The sequence below is a fragment of the Helianthus annuus genome, chromosome 16 (assembly GCF_002127325.2).
Source record: "Helianthus annuus cultivar XRQ/B chromosome 16, HanXRQr2.0-SUNRISE, whole genome shotgun sequence".
Taxonomy (NCBI): Eukaryota; Viridiplantae; Streptophyta; class Magnoliopsida; order Asterales; family Asteraceae; genus Helianthus; species Helianthus annuus.
The window spans coordinates 189,926,770-189,949,780 of record NC_035448.2 but is presented as its reverse complement, the minus strand read 5'-3'; the positions used below and the strand labels follow the sequence as shown (position 1 = coordinate 189,949,780).

At 40.7% G+C, this 23,011-nt stretch overlaps 1 protein-coding gene and 1 long non-coding RNA gene across 2 annotated transcripts; both read left to right on the top strand.

Moving 5' to 3' along the window:
- Window positions 1-18,390: 18,390 nt before the first annotated feature.
- On the top strand, window positions 18,391-19,176 carry LOC110920227 (F-box/FBD/LRR-repeat protein At1g13570). The gene has a single exon (XM_022164452.1). It carries the CDS (start codon window positions 18,391-18,393, stop codon window positions 19,174-19,176), a length of 786 nt encoding a protein of 261 aa, XP_022020144.1.
- Window positions 19,177-19,599: 423 nt separating this feature from the next.
- Window positions 19,600-21,907, top strand: LOC110920498. The gene is made up of 3 exons (XR_002581736.2): window positions 19,600-20,568; window positions 21,284-21,451; window positions 21,522-21,907. It is a non-coding gene; the product is annotated as an uncharacterized LOC110920498 (long non-coding RNA).
- Window positions 21,908-23,011: the final 1,104 nt, after the last annotated feature.

The following is a 23,011-nucleotide window of genomic DNA, read 5'->3' as shown; positions in this document are numbered from 1 at the left end:
TAGTTTCACAAGAATCAAGAATAGGGAGGCTATTTTATAGGTAACGAGGTAAGTTAGGACTCAAATGTTTAAACAAGCTGGATTGCGAACGAGTTTTGTATAAAATAATACGAGTATAGAATGAACGAATGACTCTTAAAGAGTACAAGTATGTGAATAGCATAAGTGTTGGATAGATGAACGTAGTGTGTTAAGGATGAAGTCTCGTCATGAATAATCGGATATAATGCGTTTGTGAGTTGCGTGAAGTTGTATTAGGTCCAAAAGGTCTGCAACACACTGAATTTTTCATGGCACGTTTTACGAAAGTTTGGTAACATGGTGAAAACACTTATATATAGGAAGTACCAGCGGCGTATCCACCATGTTTTAACCACATTACGTCCGTTTCGTTACTCGGGGTCATGTTACGTTCCGTGTCTTACCATACACAGTAGTACACTCTATGGTTCTCATACGCCTATCACTATAATCCCGTGTGCACCCGCGATTATACTGATTATCGCATGATCCACATAGCTTGTACTAGTTATGTATGAATCAAGGTATACATGAATTTGAAAATAAGAATGTGTACATAGAAGAATGTCGTATGTAAGCATGTTTATGTTTAAGCATGTATGGGACCCACGTAAGCGAATCCCTCGGATTACGCTCGCGTATAGGTACGAATGTACGAATCATGAGTAAGGATGAAAGTATGAGCATAAGTTTAAGTATGAATACGCATGTATGTATGAGCATAAACATAAAACGTGTAAGTAGTATGTGTACAAGCAGAAGCGTAAAACGTATAAGTAGTATGTGTATGAGTACAAGCATAAAACGTATGAACATAGGTGTAGGTATGAAAAATAAATATTGCGTATATGGTGTACGTTGAGACATTGCGGAGAAAAAAAAAGGTTAACTATGTAGATACGAATGATATAACTGATGTTATCGCGAGATATCGACTAAAATGTGTATGATGATGTGCATGTATAGTTGTTTAAACAAAACGTTGAGTTTGTCGAATCAAAATTAGATTGAGCTTGGTTTGAAAGGTAGAATATAGTTTGTATATGCAAAGGAACATAAAGTACTCATTGGTCATGCTTAACGTATTTTGTAATGATTGAAATGCTACTTTTGTTTAAAAAAAAGGAGTTCACGTATGTTGAAAATTGTCGGTCCCCATGAAGTCTTCTAGCCCACGTGTTTTGAAATTTGGATGACGAGTTAAGCGTTGTAGAGAAGGTTTTTTTTTTTTTTTTTTTTTTTTTTTTTTTTTTTAATAACGGGTTTGTTTCATTTGCATCAAAACATGAAAATTTTGGACTTTGAAAGTTCTTGTGAAAACGTCGACCCTTAGAAAAGAAAAGAAATTTAGTAAAAGAACTTAGTGATTGTTTAAAAATAATTTTAACAAAGGATTTATTGATGTTGGAAAGAGTATTTGGTAAACGGTCATATAACATCTATGAGGTCTTATAAGTAATTGAGAAAGGTTAGTTTAATTTCGATTAAGAGTGGAAGTCTCTAGTATGATGATATAATGTGAACGTGTTTCAGTTAATAAATCAGATGTGAAGTTCATGGGCAAGAGATTCATTAGACCGATTAAATTAATAGGTAGCATTTCGTAAGGTTTGGAAATTCGTGTAGTAAAACGGTAAAGACATGATTAAGAATCTCGTGTATATGATTTGAGTGAAAATGGATGGTAGAATAAGAAGTACGTTTGATAAACAATGTATTTTAAAATCGGTATAAGTAGGTATTTTGAATAATGATAAATGATTTAGGTATAAAACATGGTCGGGTTTGCATAATAAAATATTTTGAAAGAGAAGTTTTGGGTAACGGTCACCTAAGTAAGGGAATCACCCCTAACTCGTTGGTGAGGTCGTTTTAAGGGAAGAGGGGTGGAGTCAATCGTCAAGGTAAGGAAGTCACTCCAATCTCGATGATACCTCTCCACTAGTTGTTACAAGGAATATGAATTTAAATTATATGAAAATCATGCATATATAAATGTATCGAAAAGGTTCGATATGTTGTGCGTGTGAAAAGAGAAATCAAAGGTAAACTCGAGGTTGAAAGATTGCATCGTATAAAATGAACAATAGAAACACATGTTTGACCAAAGTTTGGAGTGTTCCAAACGGAACTTTGACTAACCAAAGTGGTCGAAAAGTCTTTTGGATTTGAGGAGCATGCTTTGGCCTAATAGGTAAAATACTCTCGCCGACAAGTCGGTTAACGGTATTTACCCTTCCGGTTACTACATGTCCCAAATCAATCGAAATTTCGAGACTTGGCGGGATTTATGAAAAAATCAAGGAGTGGAACTAGTCGACAAGGTGCGGGTTTCACCCCTATCTTGACGATTTCGTATCCTAAGTGTGGTTGGTACTCGTCGGGTCAAAATTTAAATTTCGACATGTTGACGAGGGTCCACTAGAATTTGAAATTTGAGATTTGCCATTTAGATGTGGATTTCACTCCTAGCTCAATGGCGATATCTCGTGTAAAAAGAAGAATAGATAGATTGAGAGTCGTTCACTAAATTGTGGGTTTCACGCCTATTTTGGTGAATTCGTCTCATTTGTACAATATGAGTGTTGTCGGATTTAGAATAATCGAGTAAAATGCATGAGGGAAGTGTATGTCGAAGGAGATACACAAACAAGTATAAACACATAAGAAAGCATATCAAGGATGATACTTAAATAATGAAATAAAACAAGTATTAACACATAGAGAAATATGTCAAGAATAACACATAAAGAATCGAACAACGAAACAAATGTTAACACATAATAAAACAAGCATTAATGCGTAAGAATAACATGTCGAATATTACACATGAGTAACATACATGTTTAAAAGAGCATAAATAAGTAACAAATAAAGTATCATGTAGTAGTCCAAGCAAAGCATACGAATAAGGTTCTAAAACTATAGACTAGGCTAAAGCATTCCTACTTTTCCTAATTCCCTATAGTTATGGCTCTGATACCAATCTGTCACACCCCAACCAATGGCGGAAACATCGGGATGAGACGAAGTGTGAAGATTGCTAGAGACATCATAACGCTATTTGTGACAATATTTAGAAATTCCAAATTTCATTTCATTTCATAACTTCAAATAGTCAACATTACAAGAAATTCAAATACAACAAGTTTAACATAACAACATGATAACATAACAAAATTTGATACAACATATTAAACCCTAACGTCTATATGTGTATCTAGGCATCAACGCTACTTCTTTTCTTAGCATCGTCCTCATCAACCTGTAACATGTTTAAAATAAAGTTCAATGCAAAAGCAAAGGCGAGTATACAAGTTTGATACGTACATAGCAAAAGATAAGTTTGAACAATTCCTCATAGCAAGCATGTGATTCAAGATAAACATTTAAACATGGCATGTGTCTAACATATCAAACCAAGAAAACGCAATATGCTCAAGACATAACCTCAAGTTTACGGGCGGGTCGTTAATCCTATAGCGCTACATATGTCAAGGTTTGGCTCGTACGAAGTTAATGATAAGTTCAACACATAAGAATAACCCAAGTTTAAAGTATCAAGTCACCACGTATACAAGCATGTTATAGGAACGTTCATGTGTTTAACAAAGTGTTCATGTGTAAGTTAATAGGTAAACATGTTACACCCCAAAAGTGGTAAAAGTAAAAAGGGGGAAATACGAGTATACTCACAAAGTTTGCATATGTTTTCCGATTATCCAATTGTTGACGAGTAGAGATTTAGAGTCCGAATGTATAAGGGTTAAGGTTCAAGTATGTTTAGAGTCGAGATTCGGTGTTTAAAACAACATAAAAATAAGATATGAGAATAACATGGAAAATAATCATTTAGTACATATGATGCTTGTTCTTGACACTAGGAAACTCGAAGGAGTTTAGATGTTTTCATGGAACAAGGTTCCATTAGAATCGTGACAAGTTATCATAGTCTAGGATGATGTAATCTAGTACCCCGACATATGAACACTAGTTCATCATCAAAGATTCGATTATTCGAATAATATATTTAGGTTATATAATATATGTCCAATAGTTCAAGCATGAGGTAGAAGATTAAAATCTTCATTTTGGTACCTCTAAATGTCATAGAAGTCATGTAGGAGGTAGGAAGATCAAGTCTTCCATTTAGGCACCTCTATGTGTTCACCACTACACTTGATGTAAAAAAAACAACCAAGGAGGGTCATGAACATACAATAAAGAATAAGAAATATACACACTAACTAAGAGAAATCATCAAATCATGTGAGGATTGTATGTTTGGACAACCCAAGTTGTTCCATAATCACTCATGTATCAAAGACAAAGTTTGACATGACTTGTGGGTTAAAAACCCTAAACAAAACACCAAGTTTATGAGGTTTAATCCTCTGATTTTAAATGTCTCAACCTTGTTTTTAAGCTTAACCAACCATGGGATAAGTTGTAAGCATTAGGACATAGGTATGAGATGTGTTAGACACAAGTTGCATAGGTTTAAACAAGTTTTTGATGAACATAAAAACAAACAGAAAGTTTATGGACTATTTCGGGGCATTTCCAGGTCTGATTTCTCCAAGGAGAAGTCTAGGAATCGAACCCCATGATTATACAAGCAAGTAGGAAAAAGAATCGAGTGAATCGGATAAGAATTGAGTGAGTTATGCTCATTTTCGTGAAGGGGTGTCAATCTACTCGAACCCTTGCTTTCAGCTACGGTTTGGTGGATGTTTTGTGAGTTTTTAGGGTTGCAAAAGTGGTAGGGAGGCTGGTTATAAGTGGTATTTATAGGGGGAAGGATTAGGGTTTCAATGGGTTGGGCTTTGGAAGTGTTTAGAAGGGGTTACACCTTGAAACTAGCCCACAAAACCCAACTATATGGGGCTGAATTTTGTTGAATTGGGGCTGCCATATTTCTTTATTTTTTTTATTTTTTTAAAACATTATAATGAGTAATTTTGTTAGTTAAGTTGTGTAATAATATGCCACAATGTTTCCCCTAACTTGTAACAAGGTGAAATATGAAATAAAACATGATTTAACTAGGTAAAAAGTGTAATGTACAAGTTTTATTTACGAAGCAAGTTCCGTATTTTACAACGATTACGATGAAAGAATGGTTATAAGAACACAAGATTTCCAAAGATAGAATTTCACGTAAGGTTTCTAAATGTTGGAAGTTTGAAAACGCAGGGCGTTACAACCGTAATCGACCACCAACACTGACTCGACCTAGGATATGCGTGTTGCGACGAACCTGTCAAACATGGAAAAATAGAGGTAAAAACGTTGAACCACACATGCACGTTGCGTCGTATTAACTCGGAAAATTTAGAACTATACGTAAAACGAAAATTTGCGAAAGATGAAAAGTATAAGTGAGAAAAGTTGTGAAGTTAAATTGCAAATAATGAAAAGTTTTGGGTTAAAGTTAAAACAACAAATTATGTAGTGTTAAAATTGTAAAAAGTAAAACCTTTGGGTTGAAAATAAAAAATCGAACTTTTTTTTTGAAAAACACCCAAAGCATAATGTACAAATGGTAATGCATAAAGAAGTTGCAAAGTTATATATGGAATAATTTATGAAATTGAAGGAGAGAATGTCACGTGGTATTATTTGGAGTCTTTTATTTACACCATATAAATACGTAACATGTTGATGCATGGAGGTGTTGTACATCATGCTTAGGGGGCTTTTCAAAAAAAAAGTTGATATTACATTTTTAATCCACAACTATTTGAATTTTTACCTTTATCCCAAAAGTTTCATCTTTTCAATTTAACCTCACAACATTTTACTTTCAACTTTGGTGCCCTACACTTTTCATATGTGGCAAATTTTTCGTTTTACGTTTTATTCTAAATTTTGCGAGTTAACATTGTGCAACGTGCGTGTGTGGTTCAACGTTTTTACGTTTCGTTTTACGCTTCTTTCTAGATTTTGCGAGTTAACATGGCTTAACATGCGTGCATGGTTCAACGTTTTTACGTTTCGTTTTACACTTCGTTCTAAATTTTGCGAGTTAACATGGCGCAACGTGCGTGTATGGTTCAACATTTTTACATCGTCTATTTTTTCCCACTTGACAGGTTTGCCACAACATGCAGGTCCTAAATGGACTTAGTTATTATTTTCTATATTTTACATTTCGGTCGAATTTCTTCGCAATAACACACCCCAACTTTAATGTTGGTGGTTGCTGACGATGGTATGACATTAGCGCTATTTGTCACGGTTTTACGCCCCCGCCGCAACGCGAGGGCCTTAATTCTAGTTATAAGTTAGATTAGATTAGATTAGATTATATATATTATATAATTATATTACATAATTGTATAATTTGCAACATTTTGTTGCATTAGAAGTTGTACCCTATGCATGTATATGTATTTATATATTAAAAGAGTAACTAGGTAATAGACACGTGTTCTAGAACTGTGTTACCAGCTTTCCCCAATCCATTGCTTCCCACTATCCCCAACAGTTCTTCACTTCTTGTCACACCCCCAAAATCCACCCGCGGAGTACCACCGCTTGGGAGCGTGACTGACCAGGACCAAGCCATCAATCATATCAAACATAGCATTTAATATAAAAGTAATTAACGTAAATCACCATGACATGATTGATGTTTCAAAACCAATTACTGTTTTAAGTAGCGGAAGCATAGTAAAGTAAATCCAAATAGTTATACGAGTTATGAGTTCAACATCATTAACGATCCATCTGCCCACAACGACCTGCTCCTTCCTTGTGCAAGCTCCATAAATTACCTAAGGTCCTGCAAGGCATGCAGCAAATAATCAACAAACTAGTTGAGCGAGTTCACAGAAAGTAAGTTCATAACGTAATGCATAAGTATAGCTAGTGGGGGCTTCCCATACTAGTGTGTAATAAAGGTGGGGGCTTCCCATGTATTTCCTGGCTAATGAGGGCTTCTCATTAACGGTACTTACTAGACTAACTTCCGACCATGTGTTCTTCTTTACCGAGAACAGGAATACGTACAGGGTCACGTAGGCTTTACGTGACGTGCCCTTCCCCGAGGACAGTGGTACGCGTGGGGGCTACGTAGGCTTTACGCAGCGTGGCCTTCCGACCTGGAAGCCAGTAGATGGTATTGGGTTACGTAGGCTTTACGTAACGTGTCCTCCCGACCCGGGAGACATATGGCAAGTATACTGGGTTACGTAGGCTTTACGTAACGTGTCCTGACTAACCTGAGGACGATGGTCTATAGTCTGGTATATGCGTAAGTACGAGTAACTCCTTTTACAATATCATATCCAACCCAATTCCCAACCCGGGAATCCCATGCCTTGGCTGTGTGAACTCACCTTGGTTTGCTCGGCAGATACACAGAAAGTACAAGTAGCAAGTAAATGGTCACTCACGTCCTATCATAGTTATTATACGAGTCAGGTTCGTATATAGCGCGTATATAGCAATCACGTAAAATCTTGGCAAACATGTACGCACGTAAGCAGATAAGACGTAGCATGTGTGGATCCAATTGTCTAAGTCCACCAATACCCGGCCCAATAACATAAGCAGTCCAATAACAAAACCATCCAGATTCTCAATCGGCCCAAATAGCAATCACATACAAGTCCATTAGCAAAACAGTCCACAATTTAAATCGTTGGGCTCAATAGATTGGGCCCGTGACAGTGAAAGCCCAACAGTGTGCGTGTAAACGATGGTCTCGAGTCGCAACGGAGATCTCGAGTCGCAACCGGAGATTACGAGTCGCAACAGCTGGTTGCGAGTCGCAATGGAGATCTCGGTTCATCATGGTCTGGTTACGACTGGTCATGTGCTGGTTACGAGTCGCAACGAGACTCGCAACCGTGGTTTCGGCTGGTGCTGTTTGTGGTCTCGAGTCGAGACGGGGAGGTTTCGACTCGCAATCTGAGTCGCAACCGGCTGTGTAACTGATTTCCATAATTTTAGTCAATTAAATCCCATGATTTCAGTTAACAGTTTTGGTCAGTTTCGAATTCAGATCAAACATGACAATTATCATCAATTACCAACCTTTATCAGTTTCATAACATGGTAATTATCGATCAAACAAGGGAAAACAACATCAATTTTCATGAACCCTAATACCAACATAATCAAGAACACTTGTCCCAAACTATACATAACAGCCGATTCTTATGAACATCATGGTTATAATTCGAACTAACTAATCATCACGGCAGTTTAGCAAGCATCATCAAATCAATTTCCAAGTTATTGACATGCAAACCGATTCACAAGATCGTCTATATACGGTTCATATTGTTTGACATAACAATCAATCATACTCGTTCAAACCAAAGCATGTAATAATAACTACAACATTCAATTACTAAAACTCAATCAAACACTAACCGATTGGATTGAAGGTAGAGGATCGATTCGTTTCAAAAGCTTCAAAGTGTGTGTGTGTGCCGTCGGGTTCCAAGCAAGCCGAGAGAGAGGAAGCTTCTAGGGTGTGTGTGTGTGTGTTTGTGAATTGCAAAAGTGGTAAAACAAAACCCCTAACTCGGTTTTGTGTGTTGCGAGTGGGGAGTGGGCCGAGCCCACTCGGTTGTCTAATGGACCCGAGAACAAGGAGTGGCCCAAAGGGCTTGTGCGAGTGGTGTTGTGCGGTTCAAGTTGTGTAGCCTTGTGCGGTTTGGCTCGTTTACATACATACACATATTATATGCACAACACACGTAATAACAAAATCACATAATTATTCAATAAACAACGTTCTCATAACCACGTATCGTTACACAAAGTGAGTCTAAAGTTCGAGTTGTCACATTATCCCCAACTAATTGGAAATTTCGTCCCGAAATTTGGTATGCACTCACTGAGGAAGCTAGGTAAACTGTACCGTTCACTGATTTTCCTGGGGTGTCACATCCTCCCCCCGTTGATCTGGAATTTCGTCCCGAAATTCCGAAGTAGTAGCTTCAGCCTCAGTAGTGGTTGCCTGGTTCCCGAATAACTGGGGGTACTTTTCTGTCATCCTGTCTTCGCGTTCCCAGGTGTACTCTGGGCCACGTTTGGAGTTCCAACGAACTCGGACAAGAGGGATTCTCTTGTGTTTGAGGACCTTCACATCCCGGTCCGTGATTTCGACTGGTTCCTCAACGAACTGCAACCGCTCGTCGATAGTGAGTTCCTTAAAAGGAATGATGAGGTTTTCATCTGATAGGCACTTCTTTAAGTTCGATACATGAAAGACATTGTGAACTGCCCCGAGTTCAGCTGGTAGGTTCAACTTGTAGGCTACCTTGCCAATCTTTTCTATGATTTCAAATGGTCCGACGTACCGCGGATTCAATTTACCCCGTTTGCCAAAACGAACCACACCCTTCCAGGGTGAAACTTTCAATAAAACCCGGTCCCCGACCTCAAATTCCAATGGCTTTCTACGCTTGTCCGCGTAGGCTTTCTGACGGTCGCGTGCTGCCGCCATGCGTTGTCGTATCTGTGCAATCTTTTCTGTGGCGTCCACTACAATCTCTGGACCCGTGATCTGACTATCCCCCACCTCTGCCCAACAGAGAGGTGACCGGCATTTACGCCCGTACAATGCCTCGAATGGAGCGGCTTGGATGCTGGTGTGATAACTATTATTGTATGAGAACTCCACTAAAGGGAGATGCTTTTCCCAGCCGTTGCCGAAATCGATAACGCATGCCCGAAGCATGTCTTCAAGCGTTTGGATCGTTCGCTCAGACTGCCCATCCGTCTGAGGGTGGTATGCTGTGCTCATGTCTAATCGTGAGCCAAAGGATTTATGCATTGCTTGCCAAAGTTCTGACGTGAATCGTGCATCGCGATCCGAAATGATAGATGTGGGCACCCCGTGCCTCGAGACAACTTCTTTAAGATATACGTCTGCGAGAGTGGAGAACTTATCCGTTTCCTTAATCGGCAGGAAGTGTGCAGACTTGGTGAGTCGATCAACTATGACCCATATTGTATCGTTCCCACGCTGGGATCTAGGTAAACCCGTAACAAAATCCATGGAAATTTCTTCCCATTTCCACTGAGGTATCTTAGGCTGCTGCAGTAGGCCAGCTGGTTTCTGATATTCGACCTTGACTCTTGCACAGGTCAAGCACTTTCCAACGTACGTAGCGATGTGGGCCTTCATACTAGGCCACCAATAAGTAGTGCTGATATCGTGGTACATTTTATCCGACCCTGGATGTACCGAATAGCGAGACTTGTGTGCTTCATCCATCACAAGTTTGCGTAAACCGCCATAAAGAGGGACCCAAATCCGGCCCGTTACATAGTAGGCGCCGTCTGCCTTCTGTTCCATCTGCTGTCGTGAGCCGCGTAAGGCTTCAGCTTTGACGTTTTCGGGCTTCAGTGCTTCTGTCTGAGCATTTCGTATCTGTGCAGGAAGGCTAGACTGAATCGTAAGCTGTAGCGCTCGCACGCGCTTCGGTAAAGTGTCTTTCCGACTGAGGGCATCAGCCACAACATTGGCTTTGCCTGGATGATACTTGATAGCGCATTCGTAGTCGTTAAGTAACTCGACCCATCGTCGTTGACGCATATTCAAATCCTTCTGCTTAAGGATATGCTCGAGACTCCTGTGATCGGTGTAAATCGTGCACCTGGTACCGTACAGGTAGTGTCGCCATATCTTAAGCGCGAAAACAACAGCTCCCAGCTCTAAATCGTGCGTCGTGTAGTTGCGTTCATGAACCTTGAGTTGACGAGAGGCGTAAGCGATAACCTTGTCGCGCTGCATTAACACACATCCAAGTCCCCGAATGGATGCATCACAATAAACCACGAAGTCATCTGTGCCCTCTGGCAATGAGAGAATAGGTGCGCTGCAAAGCCTATCCTTTAGATACTGAAAGGCAGTTTCCTGCGTGTTGCCCCAACGGTAGGTGACACCCTTCTGTGTCAGTAGTGTAAGTGGTTGCGCGATCTTCGAAAAGTCCCTAATAAACCGTCTGTAGTAACCTGCCAGACCCAAGAATTGGCGTATCTCTGTCGGTGTACGCGGTGCAGGCCAGTTTCTGATCGAATCTACCTTGGATGGATCAACATGTATCCCATCCTTGTTCACTACGTGGCCTAAGAAGTGGACTTCACGAAGCCAGAAGTCGCATTTAGAAAACTTGGCGTACAGCTGTTCCTTCCGAAGGAGTTCCAAAATAAGACGAAGATGCTGCTCGTGTTCCTCCCGACTCTTGGAGTAAATCAGAATGTCGTCGATAAATACTATGACGAACTTGTCGAGATAGGGTTTGCACACCCTGTTCATAAGATCCATAAATACAGCAGGCGCGTTCGTTAACCCGAATGGCATGACGAGAAACTCGTAGTGACCGTAACGAGTTCTGAAGGCTGTCTTGGAGACGTCCTCATCCCGGACTCTCAGCTGATGGTACCCTGACCTTAAGTCTATCTTCGAATAGTAACACGACCCTTGCAACTGGTCGAATAAGTCGTCGATGCGCGGAAGAGGATAACGGTTCTTCACCGTCACCTTGTTGAGTTCACGGTAGTCGATGCACATCCTGAACGTACCGTCTTTCTTCTTCACGAAAAGCACTGGAGCTCCCCAAGGCGAAGAGCTTGGACGAATAAAGCCCTTTTCCAAGAGCTCTTGTAATTGCTTTGACAATTCCTCCAATTCCGATGGAGCTAGGCGATATGGTGCGCGAGCTATGGGTGCTGCTCCTGGAGCGAGCTCAATCTGAAATTCGACCTGACGATGAGGCGGTAAGCCAGGTAAGTCTTCAGGAAACACCTGAGGGTAATCACGTACAATTGGAATATCTTCCAATTTCTTTTCCTTTGCTGATGCGTCTGTAACGAGAGCCAGAATGGCTGTGTGCCCCTTTCGTAAACATTTCTGAGCCTTCAAGAAAGAGATGATGCCAACCACTGCACCACTCTTGTCGCCTTGAACTTCTAGAGGTTCCTGATCCAAACGAGGAATGCGAATAACCTTTTCGCTGCATAAGATTTCTGCCTGGTGTTGGGATAACCAATCCATCCCAATCACGACGTCGAAACTACCCAAAACTATGGGAATGAGGTCGATAGTGAAAGCTTGACCAGCTAAGATAAGATTACAACCCTGAACTACGTGCGTGGCTTCTAAACTTTTACCGTTAGCTAACTCGACTACATGTTTGGTGGGTAAAAGTGTTGGTGCACGTTTTAGCAGTTGACACATTTTCACAGACATATAGCTTGTATCCGCACCCGAATCAAATAAAACAGTAACGTAAATATTGTCGAGGAGAAACTTACCCATAACAACGTTGGGATCGTTCACTGCGTCGCCTCGACCTAGCACAAAAGCACGACCACGAGCTTCATTGCCGTTGTTGTTGTTGTTTCCACCGTTGTTGTTCCCGTTGCCCTGGTTATTATTGTTGTTGCGGTTCTGGTTCAATTGAGGGCAATCGCGTTTGAAGTGACCTTCAGCCCCACACTGGAAACACCCCCGGTTTCCACGCTGTGGCTGCTGCTGCTGCTGGTTCTGGTTCTGTGGAGCTGGTTGCTGAGGCTGCTGATTCTGATTTGCAGGACGAGGGCTCCTACAGTCTTTAGCCTCGTGACCCATCTTAAGACACCTTTGGCAACGACCCTTGTTACATGGGCCGTGGTGATGCCTGTTGCAGTTGTGGCACCTGGGTTGACTACCCTGATATCTCCTCTGTCTGTGACCACTAGAGGATTGCTGACTGGGACTCTGATAGGGATCGATCTTCTGCTGCTGAGCTTGTGGCTGAACAGATGCTGAACCTTTGCTGGAATCCCCATCCCATTTTCTTTTACTGTCACCAGATGTAGCAGGAGTAACTGAGGTGGTGACATTTGCAGTAGCATTAACACGCTTGGGCAATCTATTCTGATCCACTGCTTGATCAGTGATGCGATGAGCAAGGCGCTGGATTTCCTGAATGTTTTCGAGGTTAGCCGACGTCACGTGGCTCTGAATTTCTGGCGCCAATCCCTTGAGATACAACTCAATGCGCTTGTATGGAGGGTCCACCATAGTAGGACACAGAACGGCCAGCTCATTAGACCGTTTAGTATACGCCTCGATTTCCGATCCAACCATTTTCAAGTTATACAGCTCGTCTTCTAGCTTGTGAATATCCTCACGTGTGCAATACTCACGCTTGATGAGTTCCTTGAAATCGTTCCATGGGGTGGCGTTAGCAGCTGCCAACCCTAAGATCTGGACTTGGGCGTTCCACCAAGTCAGTGCTATTCCTTCCAAGGTGCCAGTAGCAAACTTGACCTTGCGAGCCTCAGGGCACTCGCACATTTCGAATACCGATTCTAACTTTTCAAACCAATGGAGGAGTCCCACTGCCCCCTCTGTGCCGCTGAAAGAGTTTGGACGACAGTCCATGAAGTTCTTGAACGTGCAGACAGGCTGCTGCGCGTGTTGACCTATTGTGTACGAGTAGGGCAAGTTTAAATACAAAAGCTAGTTTAGGAGTGTAGGATCTAAAGATCCTAGCGTAAGTTATAACTACAGGTTATCCTACCTGCTTGAGCAGCTGCAAATGCCGCTGTGACTTGGGCTTGAACGAGAGCCTCTAGCTGGGCTTGTGTCATGTTGATTCTTCCAGACATGATCTTCATAGTAACAAGTAGCATACATAAGAATGGTTCGCGAGTAGGGCGATGACAGAAAAGCGTAGGCATATAGGTGTTCTCATGAAATCAAAGCATGTGTATCTAAGCGTAATGCGAGCAAAGTTCTAAGCAGTTCTAGCAAACAGGCAATAATCATAAACCTTATTACCTAGGATGTCGAGTCTTGCACGTGGAGCGAAGCGTCGTTGTGGATCGTTGAGAGCACTGTTCTGGTTATAGTCCGGTTTTAAAAACGTTTTCCCATATTAAAACCAAGTTCTCTATAACCAATGGCTCTGATACCAATCTGTCACACCCCCAAAATCCACCCGCGGAGTACCACCGCTTGGGAGCGTGACTGACCAGGACCAAGCCATCAATCATATCAAACATAGCATTTAATATAAAAGTAATTAACGTAAATCACCATGACATGATTGATGTTTCAAAACCAATTACTGTTTTAAGTAGCGGAAGCATAGTAAAGTAAATCCAAATAGTTATACGAGTTATGAGTTCAACATCATTAACGATCCATCTGCCCACAACGACCTGCTCCTTCCTTGTGCAAGCTCCATAAATTACCTAAGGTCCTGCAAGGCATGCAGCAAATAATCAACAAACTAGTTGAGCGAGTTCACAGAAAGTAAGTTCATAACGTAATGCATAAGTATAGCTAGTGGGGGCTTCCCATACTAGTGTGTAATAAAGGTGGGGGCTTCCCATGTATTTCCTGGCTAATGAGGGCTTCTCATTAACGGTACTTACTAGACTAACTTCCGACCATGTGTTCTTCTTTACCGAGAACAGGAATACGTACAGGGTCACGTAGGCTTTACGTGACGTGCCCTTCCCCGAGGACAGTGGTACGCGTGGGGGCTACGTAGGCTTTACGCAGCGTGGCCTTCCGACCTGGAAGCCAGTAGATGGTATTGGGTTACGTAGGCTTTACGTAACGTGTCCTCCCGACCCGGGAGACATATGGCAAGTATACTGGGTTACGTAGGCTTTACGTAACGTGTCCTGACTAACCTGAGGACGATGGTCTATAGTCTGGTATATGCGTAAGTACGAGTAACTCCTTTTACAATATCATATCCAACCCAATTCCCAACCCGGGAATCCCATGCCTTGGCTGTGTGAACTCACCTTGGTTTGCTCGGCAGATACACAGAAAGTACAAGTAGCAAGTAAATGGTCACTCACGTCCTATCATAGTTATTATACGAGTCAGGTTCGTATATAGCGCGTATATAGCAATCACGTAAAATCTTGGCAAACATGTACGCACGTAAGCAGATAAGACGTAGCATGTGTGGATCCAATTGTCTAAGTCCACCAATACCCGGCCCAATAACATAAGCAGTCCAATAACAAAACCATCCAGATTCTCAATCGGCCCAAATAGCAATCACATACAAGTCCATTAGCAAAACAGTCCACAATTTAAATCGTTGGGCTCAATAGATTGGGCCCGTGACAGTGAAAGCCCAACAGTGTGCGTGTAAACGATGGTCTCGAGTCGCAACGGAGATCTCGAGTCGCAACCGGAGATTACGAGTCGCAACAGCTGGTTGCGAGTCGCAATGGAGATCTCGGTTCATCATGGTCTGGTTACGACTGGTCATGTGCTGGTTACGAGTCGCAACGAGACTCGCAACCGTGGTTTCGGCTGGTGCTGTTTGTGGTCTCGAGTCGAGACGGGGAGGTTTCGACTCGCAATCTGAGTCGCAACCGGCTGTGTAACTGATTTCCATAATTTTAGTCAATTAAATCCCATGATTTCAGTTAACAGTTTTGGTCAGTTTCGAATTCAGATCAAACATGACAATTATCATCAATTACCAACCTTTATCAGTTTCATAACATGGTAATTATCGATCAAACAAGGGAAAACAACATCAATTTTCATGAACCCTAATACCAACATAATCAAGAACACTTGTCCCAAACTATACATAACAGCCGATTCTTATGAACATCATGGTTATAATTCGAACTAACTAATCATCACGGCAGTTTAGCAAGCATCATCAAATCAATTTCCAAGTTATTGACATGCAAACCGATTCACAAGATCGTCTATATACGGTTCATATTGTTTGACATAACAATCAATCATACTCGTTCAAACCAAAGCATGTAATAATAACTACAACATTCAATTACTAAAACTCAATCAAACACTAACCGATTGGATTGAAGGTAGAGGATCGATTCGTTTCAAAAGCTTCAAAGTGTGTGTGTGTGCCGTCGGGTTCCAAGCAAGCCGAGAGAGAGGAAGCTTCTAGGGTGTGTGTGTGTGTGTTTGTGAATTGCAAAAGTGGTAAAACAAAACCCCTAACTCGGTTTTGTGTGTTGCGAGTGGGGAGTGGGCCGAGCCCACTCGGTTGTCTAATGGACCCGAGAACAAGGAGTGGCCCAAAGGGCTTGTGCGAGTGGTGTTGTGCGGTTCAAGTTGTGTAGCCTTGTGCGGTTTGGCTCGTTTACATACATACACATATTATATGCACAACACACGTAATAACAAAATCACATAATTATTCAATAAACAACGTTCTCATAACCACGTATCGTTACACAAAGTGAGTCTAAAGTTCGAGTTGTCACATTTCTTCCTTTTCACACACAAAGATAGAAAGAATCAAAGAAAGAGTGGCTGGCGGCCCGGCACCACGACAACCACCGCACAAGAGCGAAACTGGTGATGGTGGTTCGCAGTGGTCAGCAGCCGCAATTTGGGTGACGGCTAGGGTTTCGAACAAGGGTTTGGGGCGGCAGCGATGTCTACAAAGGTTAGGATTCCGGTGGCATCGGGTAAGTTCTGAGTGCATCCAGTTCCCTGTATGATCCGGCTGTCAACTCTCTCTCTCTCTCTTCGATCTCACGCTCTGTCTACTTTCCCTCTCTCCCTCTTTCTCAAAACATTGATAGATGGAATCACTTCATAAATCGAAAGAAATAATAACAAGTTAAAGCATACAATTACCGATCTACAGATCACCAATCGATTTGCTGTTATTCGTTTGAGAAGGAGGATTGTTCTTCAATTTGTTGTTCTTTAGTGCATCCAACCGTTTCCAATATTGAAAAGCCTCCTTCAATTGAGAGGGCTTTCCAGTTTCCAGTATTAAAAACCTAAACCTCTTCTAGTTGAAGGCCAAAAAGGGTTAGAGTAGAGGTGAAATCCCTGAATTGCCCTTTAGGCGTCTTAAAACTTTGAAGACTGTCCCATTTCATCCCCCTAACATAGCTTCTTTATCTTGTACCCAATGCTTTAAAATTTATATGTATGGCAAATTACCAAAAGGGCAAAAAACACAGTTTACTTAATAAGGTAGTATAGATTAGTGTTATTGATCTTAAAAAGAGAAAACAATTTTTTTTAAATATACGCCGCGTGCAGGGCAAGACTGGCGTCTAGTGTGGCCCAAAAGACCATTTTAGCCTTGTGATGCCCCTAGTCTAACCCTAACTCAGGGTGTATAATAGTCTTTTAAACAACCCTAAACGCCTAGTCTTGCCCTGTACGCCCAGTCTTGATAATATGAGTTTTTTTTTATAATTAATATTAGTGTTTTTTTATAATTAATATTCGTGTTATTGATCTTGAAAAGAGAAAACAAAAAATATATATATACGCCGCGTACAGGGCAAGACTGAGCGTCTAATGTGGTCCAAAAGACCATTTTAACCCTGTGTTGCCCCTAGTCTAGCCCTAACTCAGGGGTAATTTGCCATTTATAAAAGTGTTTAAAAAAAACCTTTATGTACATACGCCTCGTATAGGCCTATACTAAGCATATAAGAGAGGCAAAAAAAGACCAATTTACCCATGCGTACAACCCCAAATCAGGGGTAAAATGGTTTTTTTCGTCTATACGCCCCGTATAGGTCTAGACGAGGTTTGTAAGACAAAATACAACATAATCAGAGATTCTCCTAGAAATTGATAAAGGCTATACGCGACGTATAGATATATACGAAGCGTATACGAGGGTGTGTGAATAGACACTTGAGTGTGTGAATATGTAGATCATGTAGTAATTTAGCATTTAAAATCATTTTATTTTTTCACTTTCTTCTTCTGTCCACCCTTCTTTCCCCCCATCCCTATATTTTGAACCCTTCTTCCTTTTAGGTTTTATCCCTGAGCTCCTTCCGCCCATATAACTAACCGTCGCTGCTCCCTCAGATTCCGACCAAACGTCGCCGCCCTTGTCCAAATCACCACCCATTGACGCGGTCCAACCTCTAACCGCCATAACCGTCCGGCCATTTTAAAAACGTTACTAAGGTGACTCTCGGTATGTGAATCTAGGGTTTTGTACATGCATTTAATTTTGTTCAAGTATGAAAGGTATTTATTTTGTAAATTGAATTTTAACTCTCATGTGTTTTTACCCATTACTATAAGGCTTTATTAATTAAAAAAAAATATGAAATTTAAGTTTATGAGTATAGGCAGATAGATGGTTTATGCCTATTTATTCCATTCATTTATGTTTCTGATTCATACATGTCTTGTTGCACTAGAATATGTCATTAGCTAATGTGGTGGATAGATTGATATTACAAGATGGATTTAGGCTGTGTGTAATGGTTATGTAACATTTGATTTGGTCCATTATAATATGTTTTAAGAAAAAGGAAATATTGAGTGTATGCATACTACATATAGATGGTTTATGAGTGTCATGGCTATTTATGTTAATGATCAATACATGTCTTCTTATTAGAATAATGGAACTCATTCACGGGACACATAAAGCATCCAAGTTTGCACCACAAGATTTTATTACCAACATGCCTGATAACGTGGTAACAAATATCCTGGGTCGATTGCCATTACGAGATGCAGTGAGGACTAGTATCTTGTCGAGAAACTGGAGGTTTAAGTGGACTATGCTTAGCCAAATCGTAATTGCTGCTAGCTTCTTTGGATATTTATCACAAACATCATACAGAAATAATCGTGTGAGAGTTATAGATAGGATTCTTCTTCATGTTAGAGGTGCAATTACAAAGTTTTTCCTCTCCATAGACGAGGTAATTGATGATGAAGATATCAATCACTGGATTTTGTTCTTGTCGAGAAAAGGAATTAAGGACCTCACTATTAAGAATTGGTATGTAACACCACTCAAGTTGCATACCCATCTTTTCTCTTGTTTAGAGTTGAAACATTTGACACTTTCGAACTGTTATTTCAATCCTCCACCTACTTTTCATGGTTTCCCAAACCTATTGAGCTTAAACTTGTCTGTGGTATTTGAAGAAAACACCGAACTTGGGCCATTTTTTACTAGGTGTCCTTTACTTGAGAGTTTGACCATCAATGATTGCCGTAAAGTAGGCAAAGTAAAACTAATTGAGATTGCAAAACTTGAAAATCTCAAAATGTTATCTTTGATATTGCATGATCCTGACTTTGAGATGATCAAAAGTTCCGGTACTATTCTGGGTTCTCTAGCAAAACTTCAAGAGCTTTATTTGGATTTTAAAGACTGCCATGTAAGGCTAAAATGATCGCATTCATAGTTGTCAATAGCGGATAGCGGACGATAGCAACAAGCTACCTATACGCTACATAGCGGTGATGAGATAGCGGGCACTGTTTCATGTTTAGCGATACACTAGAAGAAAAATTTAGAAATATTATATATGTATAGTTTACCAAAAAGTTAAAAAAAAAAACTAAAAAGAGTAAACTGCCATTTTGGTCCCTGTGGTTTGGCTAGTTTTGTCACTCTAGTCCAAATCTTAAACTTATTACATCTGGGTCCCTGTGGTTTGCATTTTGTTGCCATTTTAGTCCAAATCTCAAATCAGGTCAGATTTAAAAAAAAACCTGGTTTTTGTCCTTTTCCTCAGGGGCATTTTGGTATTTTTAGATTTTATTTAAAGATCTTTATCCTCCTCTCTCTCTCCATCTGCTCTCTCTCTAAACATCTGCTCTCTCTCTAAACAACCCCTCTCTCTCTCTTCTCCCCCTCTCTCTCTGAACTACGTACACCAAACCACCACCACCCCCACATCATCCCCAACCTCCGCCACCGTCGCCGCCAACACCACCGATTTCCGGCCACCGCAACCACCATCACTCTCCACTCCTCCATCTCTTACACACACATAGAGACACCCACATCCTTCCTCTTCGATTCAGCCGGCAACGACACCATCAAACAACCTCATTCGCCTCGTTTTTTCGGCGACTGGTTATCCGGTGAACCACCACACGGCAGCAGCACCACCACCACTTGGTGGTGGCGGGCGGTACGACATCAGCAGAGCCGCCATGAGCGGCGGAGAGAGAGAGAGATGCATGAGAGAGAGGGAGATCAAAGAGACGGAGCCGCGTTTCAGCGGCAGCGGCGGCGGAGCCGCGTATCAGCAGCGGCGGCGGCAAGAGAGAGATGCATGAGAGAGAGGGAGATCAAAGAGACGGAGCCGCGTTTCAGCGGCAGCGGCGGCGGAGCCGCGTATCAGCAGCGGCGGCGGCAACCCTGTTCCGTTCGGGTTGTTTCTATTTGGTTAAAAGCACTGTTATTTTTTTATGATAATAACTTTAGTGGCTGAAACTAATTATTTGACCCCTAAACCATAACATTATTTTTTTTATGTGTAGGTTCCCTAAGCACTGTTGGAGGAAGCAAAAGCAGCTGCTCAAGCAGCATTGGAAGAAATGGATGCTGATTAATAATAATATTAAAATCCTTTCACATTGTGTTTCAGCTTAAGATAATTATCTAAGATTTTAACATTTCTGTTTTATCATAACACAATTCAGATTTTCATTATGCTGACTGCCTTGTTGACTTTTGCTTATACCCAAAATTCAGGTTTGTTTTCATTGATGAACTAAGACCAAAATTGGTTTTAACAGAGCAGTACTCAGCGTAAAATGAAGCCTAGAAAAAGGTGATATTTGTTCGAATCTTTTGAGGGTTTTATGAAGATGGGTTGTTTGTTCTTGTTCTTGAATTTGTGGGTTTAGGTTTTGGGTTTGGTTTGGAGTGATTGGAAGTAAAGGGATTTTGATTTGTGGGGATTCTTGGTTTGGATTCTTGTTTGATCTGACATTTGATTGGAACGACGGATGGCGGTTTCTGCTGCTGTGACGGTGGATGAACGGAGATGAGGTGGTGGTGGTGTTCTAGAGAGAGAAGAGAGAGAGGGGTTGTTTAGAGAGAGAGAGAGAGCAGAGATATGCGGTGTTTGGGATTTTGTTATATTTTTTTCATTTATAAAATATAAAATGATCAAAATGCCCCTGAGGAAAAGGACAAAAACCAGGTTTTTTTTTTGAAATCTGACCTGATTTGAGATTTGGACTAAAATGGCAACAAAATGCAAACCACAGGGACCCAGATGTAATAAGTTTGAGATTTGGACTAAAGTGACAAAACTGGCCAAACCACAGGGACCAAAATGGCAGTTTACTCAACTAAAAAAATACAATAATCTTGCTATTTACCGCTATTTGTGGCTACTAGCTATATAGCAACACATGAGTGCTACGCTATTCGCTATAGCGGGCGCTATGCTCGCTATTAACAACTATGACCGCATTACATCATATTCATTATATTGCAACAAGGCTTTATAAAAATATCCCTAACCACTTTTCTTGTAGTTGACAGAAGGTGATGCTAATAAGAGGTTCTCTACCTCTCTTTCCTGCCTCAATGCTCTTACATTATCTAGAATGTGTTTAGATGATGGTAAGAAGTTATCATGTGCTTTTGATTTGATTAGGAGCTCCCCGAATCTGCAGACTCTTGTAATCTTAGCATGTGACCAGGTCTATATCATACTGTTCGTATTATAGTCTCATATATAGTTTGGCATTTGAATACCAGTGATTCTTGCAGTATGCTGGTCCGCCTCCACCTGTAGAGGACTACAATAAAACTGGGCTGTTGCAGCTTCGAAGTGTTCATTTTGAATATTATACAGCTTCTGAGAATGAATTATGTTTGATAAAGTATTTACTGGCGTGTTCCCCTTTCCTACAAAAGATTGTTATTGCTGGCTATAACTTGGCCATTGCATCAGATGAAAAGTTGACGTTTGCTAGGAAGTTGTTGATGCTCCATCGAGCCTCCCCAGTAGCTGAAATAGAGCTCCTCTAGTTTTAGCTGTTTTGAACTTTCCGTGTGGATTTATGGCTCCATTTTGTAATATGCTCTAGATAGCGGCAAGGAGAAATGAAAGACGTTTTTGTTATTCATCTATGAATTATGGTGACGTTTGGTTCTTACTTTGGAATGAATCACATTGAATATGAGATTTTATAGTAAAGCTGTAAAGGTTTCGGTCAGGCGAGTGGGCTGGACGGAAACCAAAAGTTATTGGGCTGCAATCTGGGCTATGTTGGACAGCTATACATTGATGGGCTGCAATCCATTGGGTTGTAAGTTGTGGTTTACAAAAAATAATTTAGAGTTAAATGTCATTTTAGTCCCTTTGGTTTGGGCCATTTTGCCAGTTTAATCCAAATGTTTCATTTTTAACCTGTGGGTCCAAAAAGGTTTCACAGTTGCCATTTTAGTCTACTTGGTTAACTTCATCCATTATTTCTGTTAACGAGAAGACCAATTTGGTTATTTTGTATGTAATTCTGTTAACTAAAAGGGCAATTCAGCCATATAAAATGACCGAATTGGCCTTCTCGTTAACAGAAAAAATTGATAAAGTTAACCCAGTGGACTAAAATGGCAATTGTGAAACCTTTTTGGACCCACAGGTTAAAAATGAAACCTTTGGACTAAACTGGCAAAATGGTCCAAACCACAGGGACTAAAATGGCATTTAACTCAATAATTTAATTGCTAATTTATATAAAAAATTGATGTGTTAACAAATTTTCAACACGTGTAAATCAAACTTGATAATGTAATTTTCACACTACCCGTTATCAAAATAGTAAATATAAATCAAAATATAATCAAACTTCAAAATATCAATTGTTAATTATGTAATTTCACAATAGACACTTATAAAACAATGTGGTTGTGGGAGTGCCGTTGGGATGGTTGAGATGGCGCTGAGGTGGCAAGGGGGTACCACAAGGAATAGAAGTTGATGTTTGCTAAGAAGTTGAACCCGATCTATTATAATATTAGTTGTTTGAACCTCTCTTATACTTGATGCGTATTTGTATGAATTGATGGCTCCTATGTGTAATATGTTCTAAATAGTGGCAAGGAAAAACGAAAGACGTTTTTGTTAGTCTAGTATGAATTAAGGTGGCCTTAGGTTTCTTACTTTGGTAAAAGGTCGGCTAAGGGGTTAACCAGGGTTTGACGTTTACACTTAGAAATTTAAGCTTTGGTAGTTCATATGCACTTATCATCTTTGG

Bases quoted from the DNA above. Each gene is read 5' to 3' on its own strand.
- LOC110920227 (XM_022164452.1), top strand. From the start codon at position 18,391: ATGGAACTCATTCACGGGACACATAAAGCATCCAAGTTTGCACCACAA.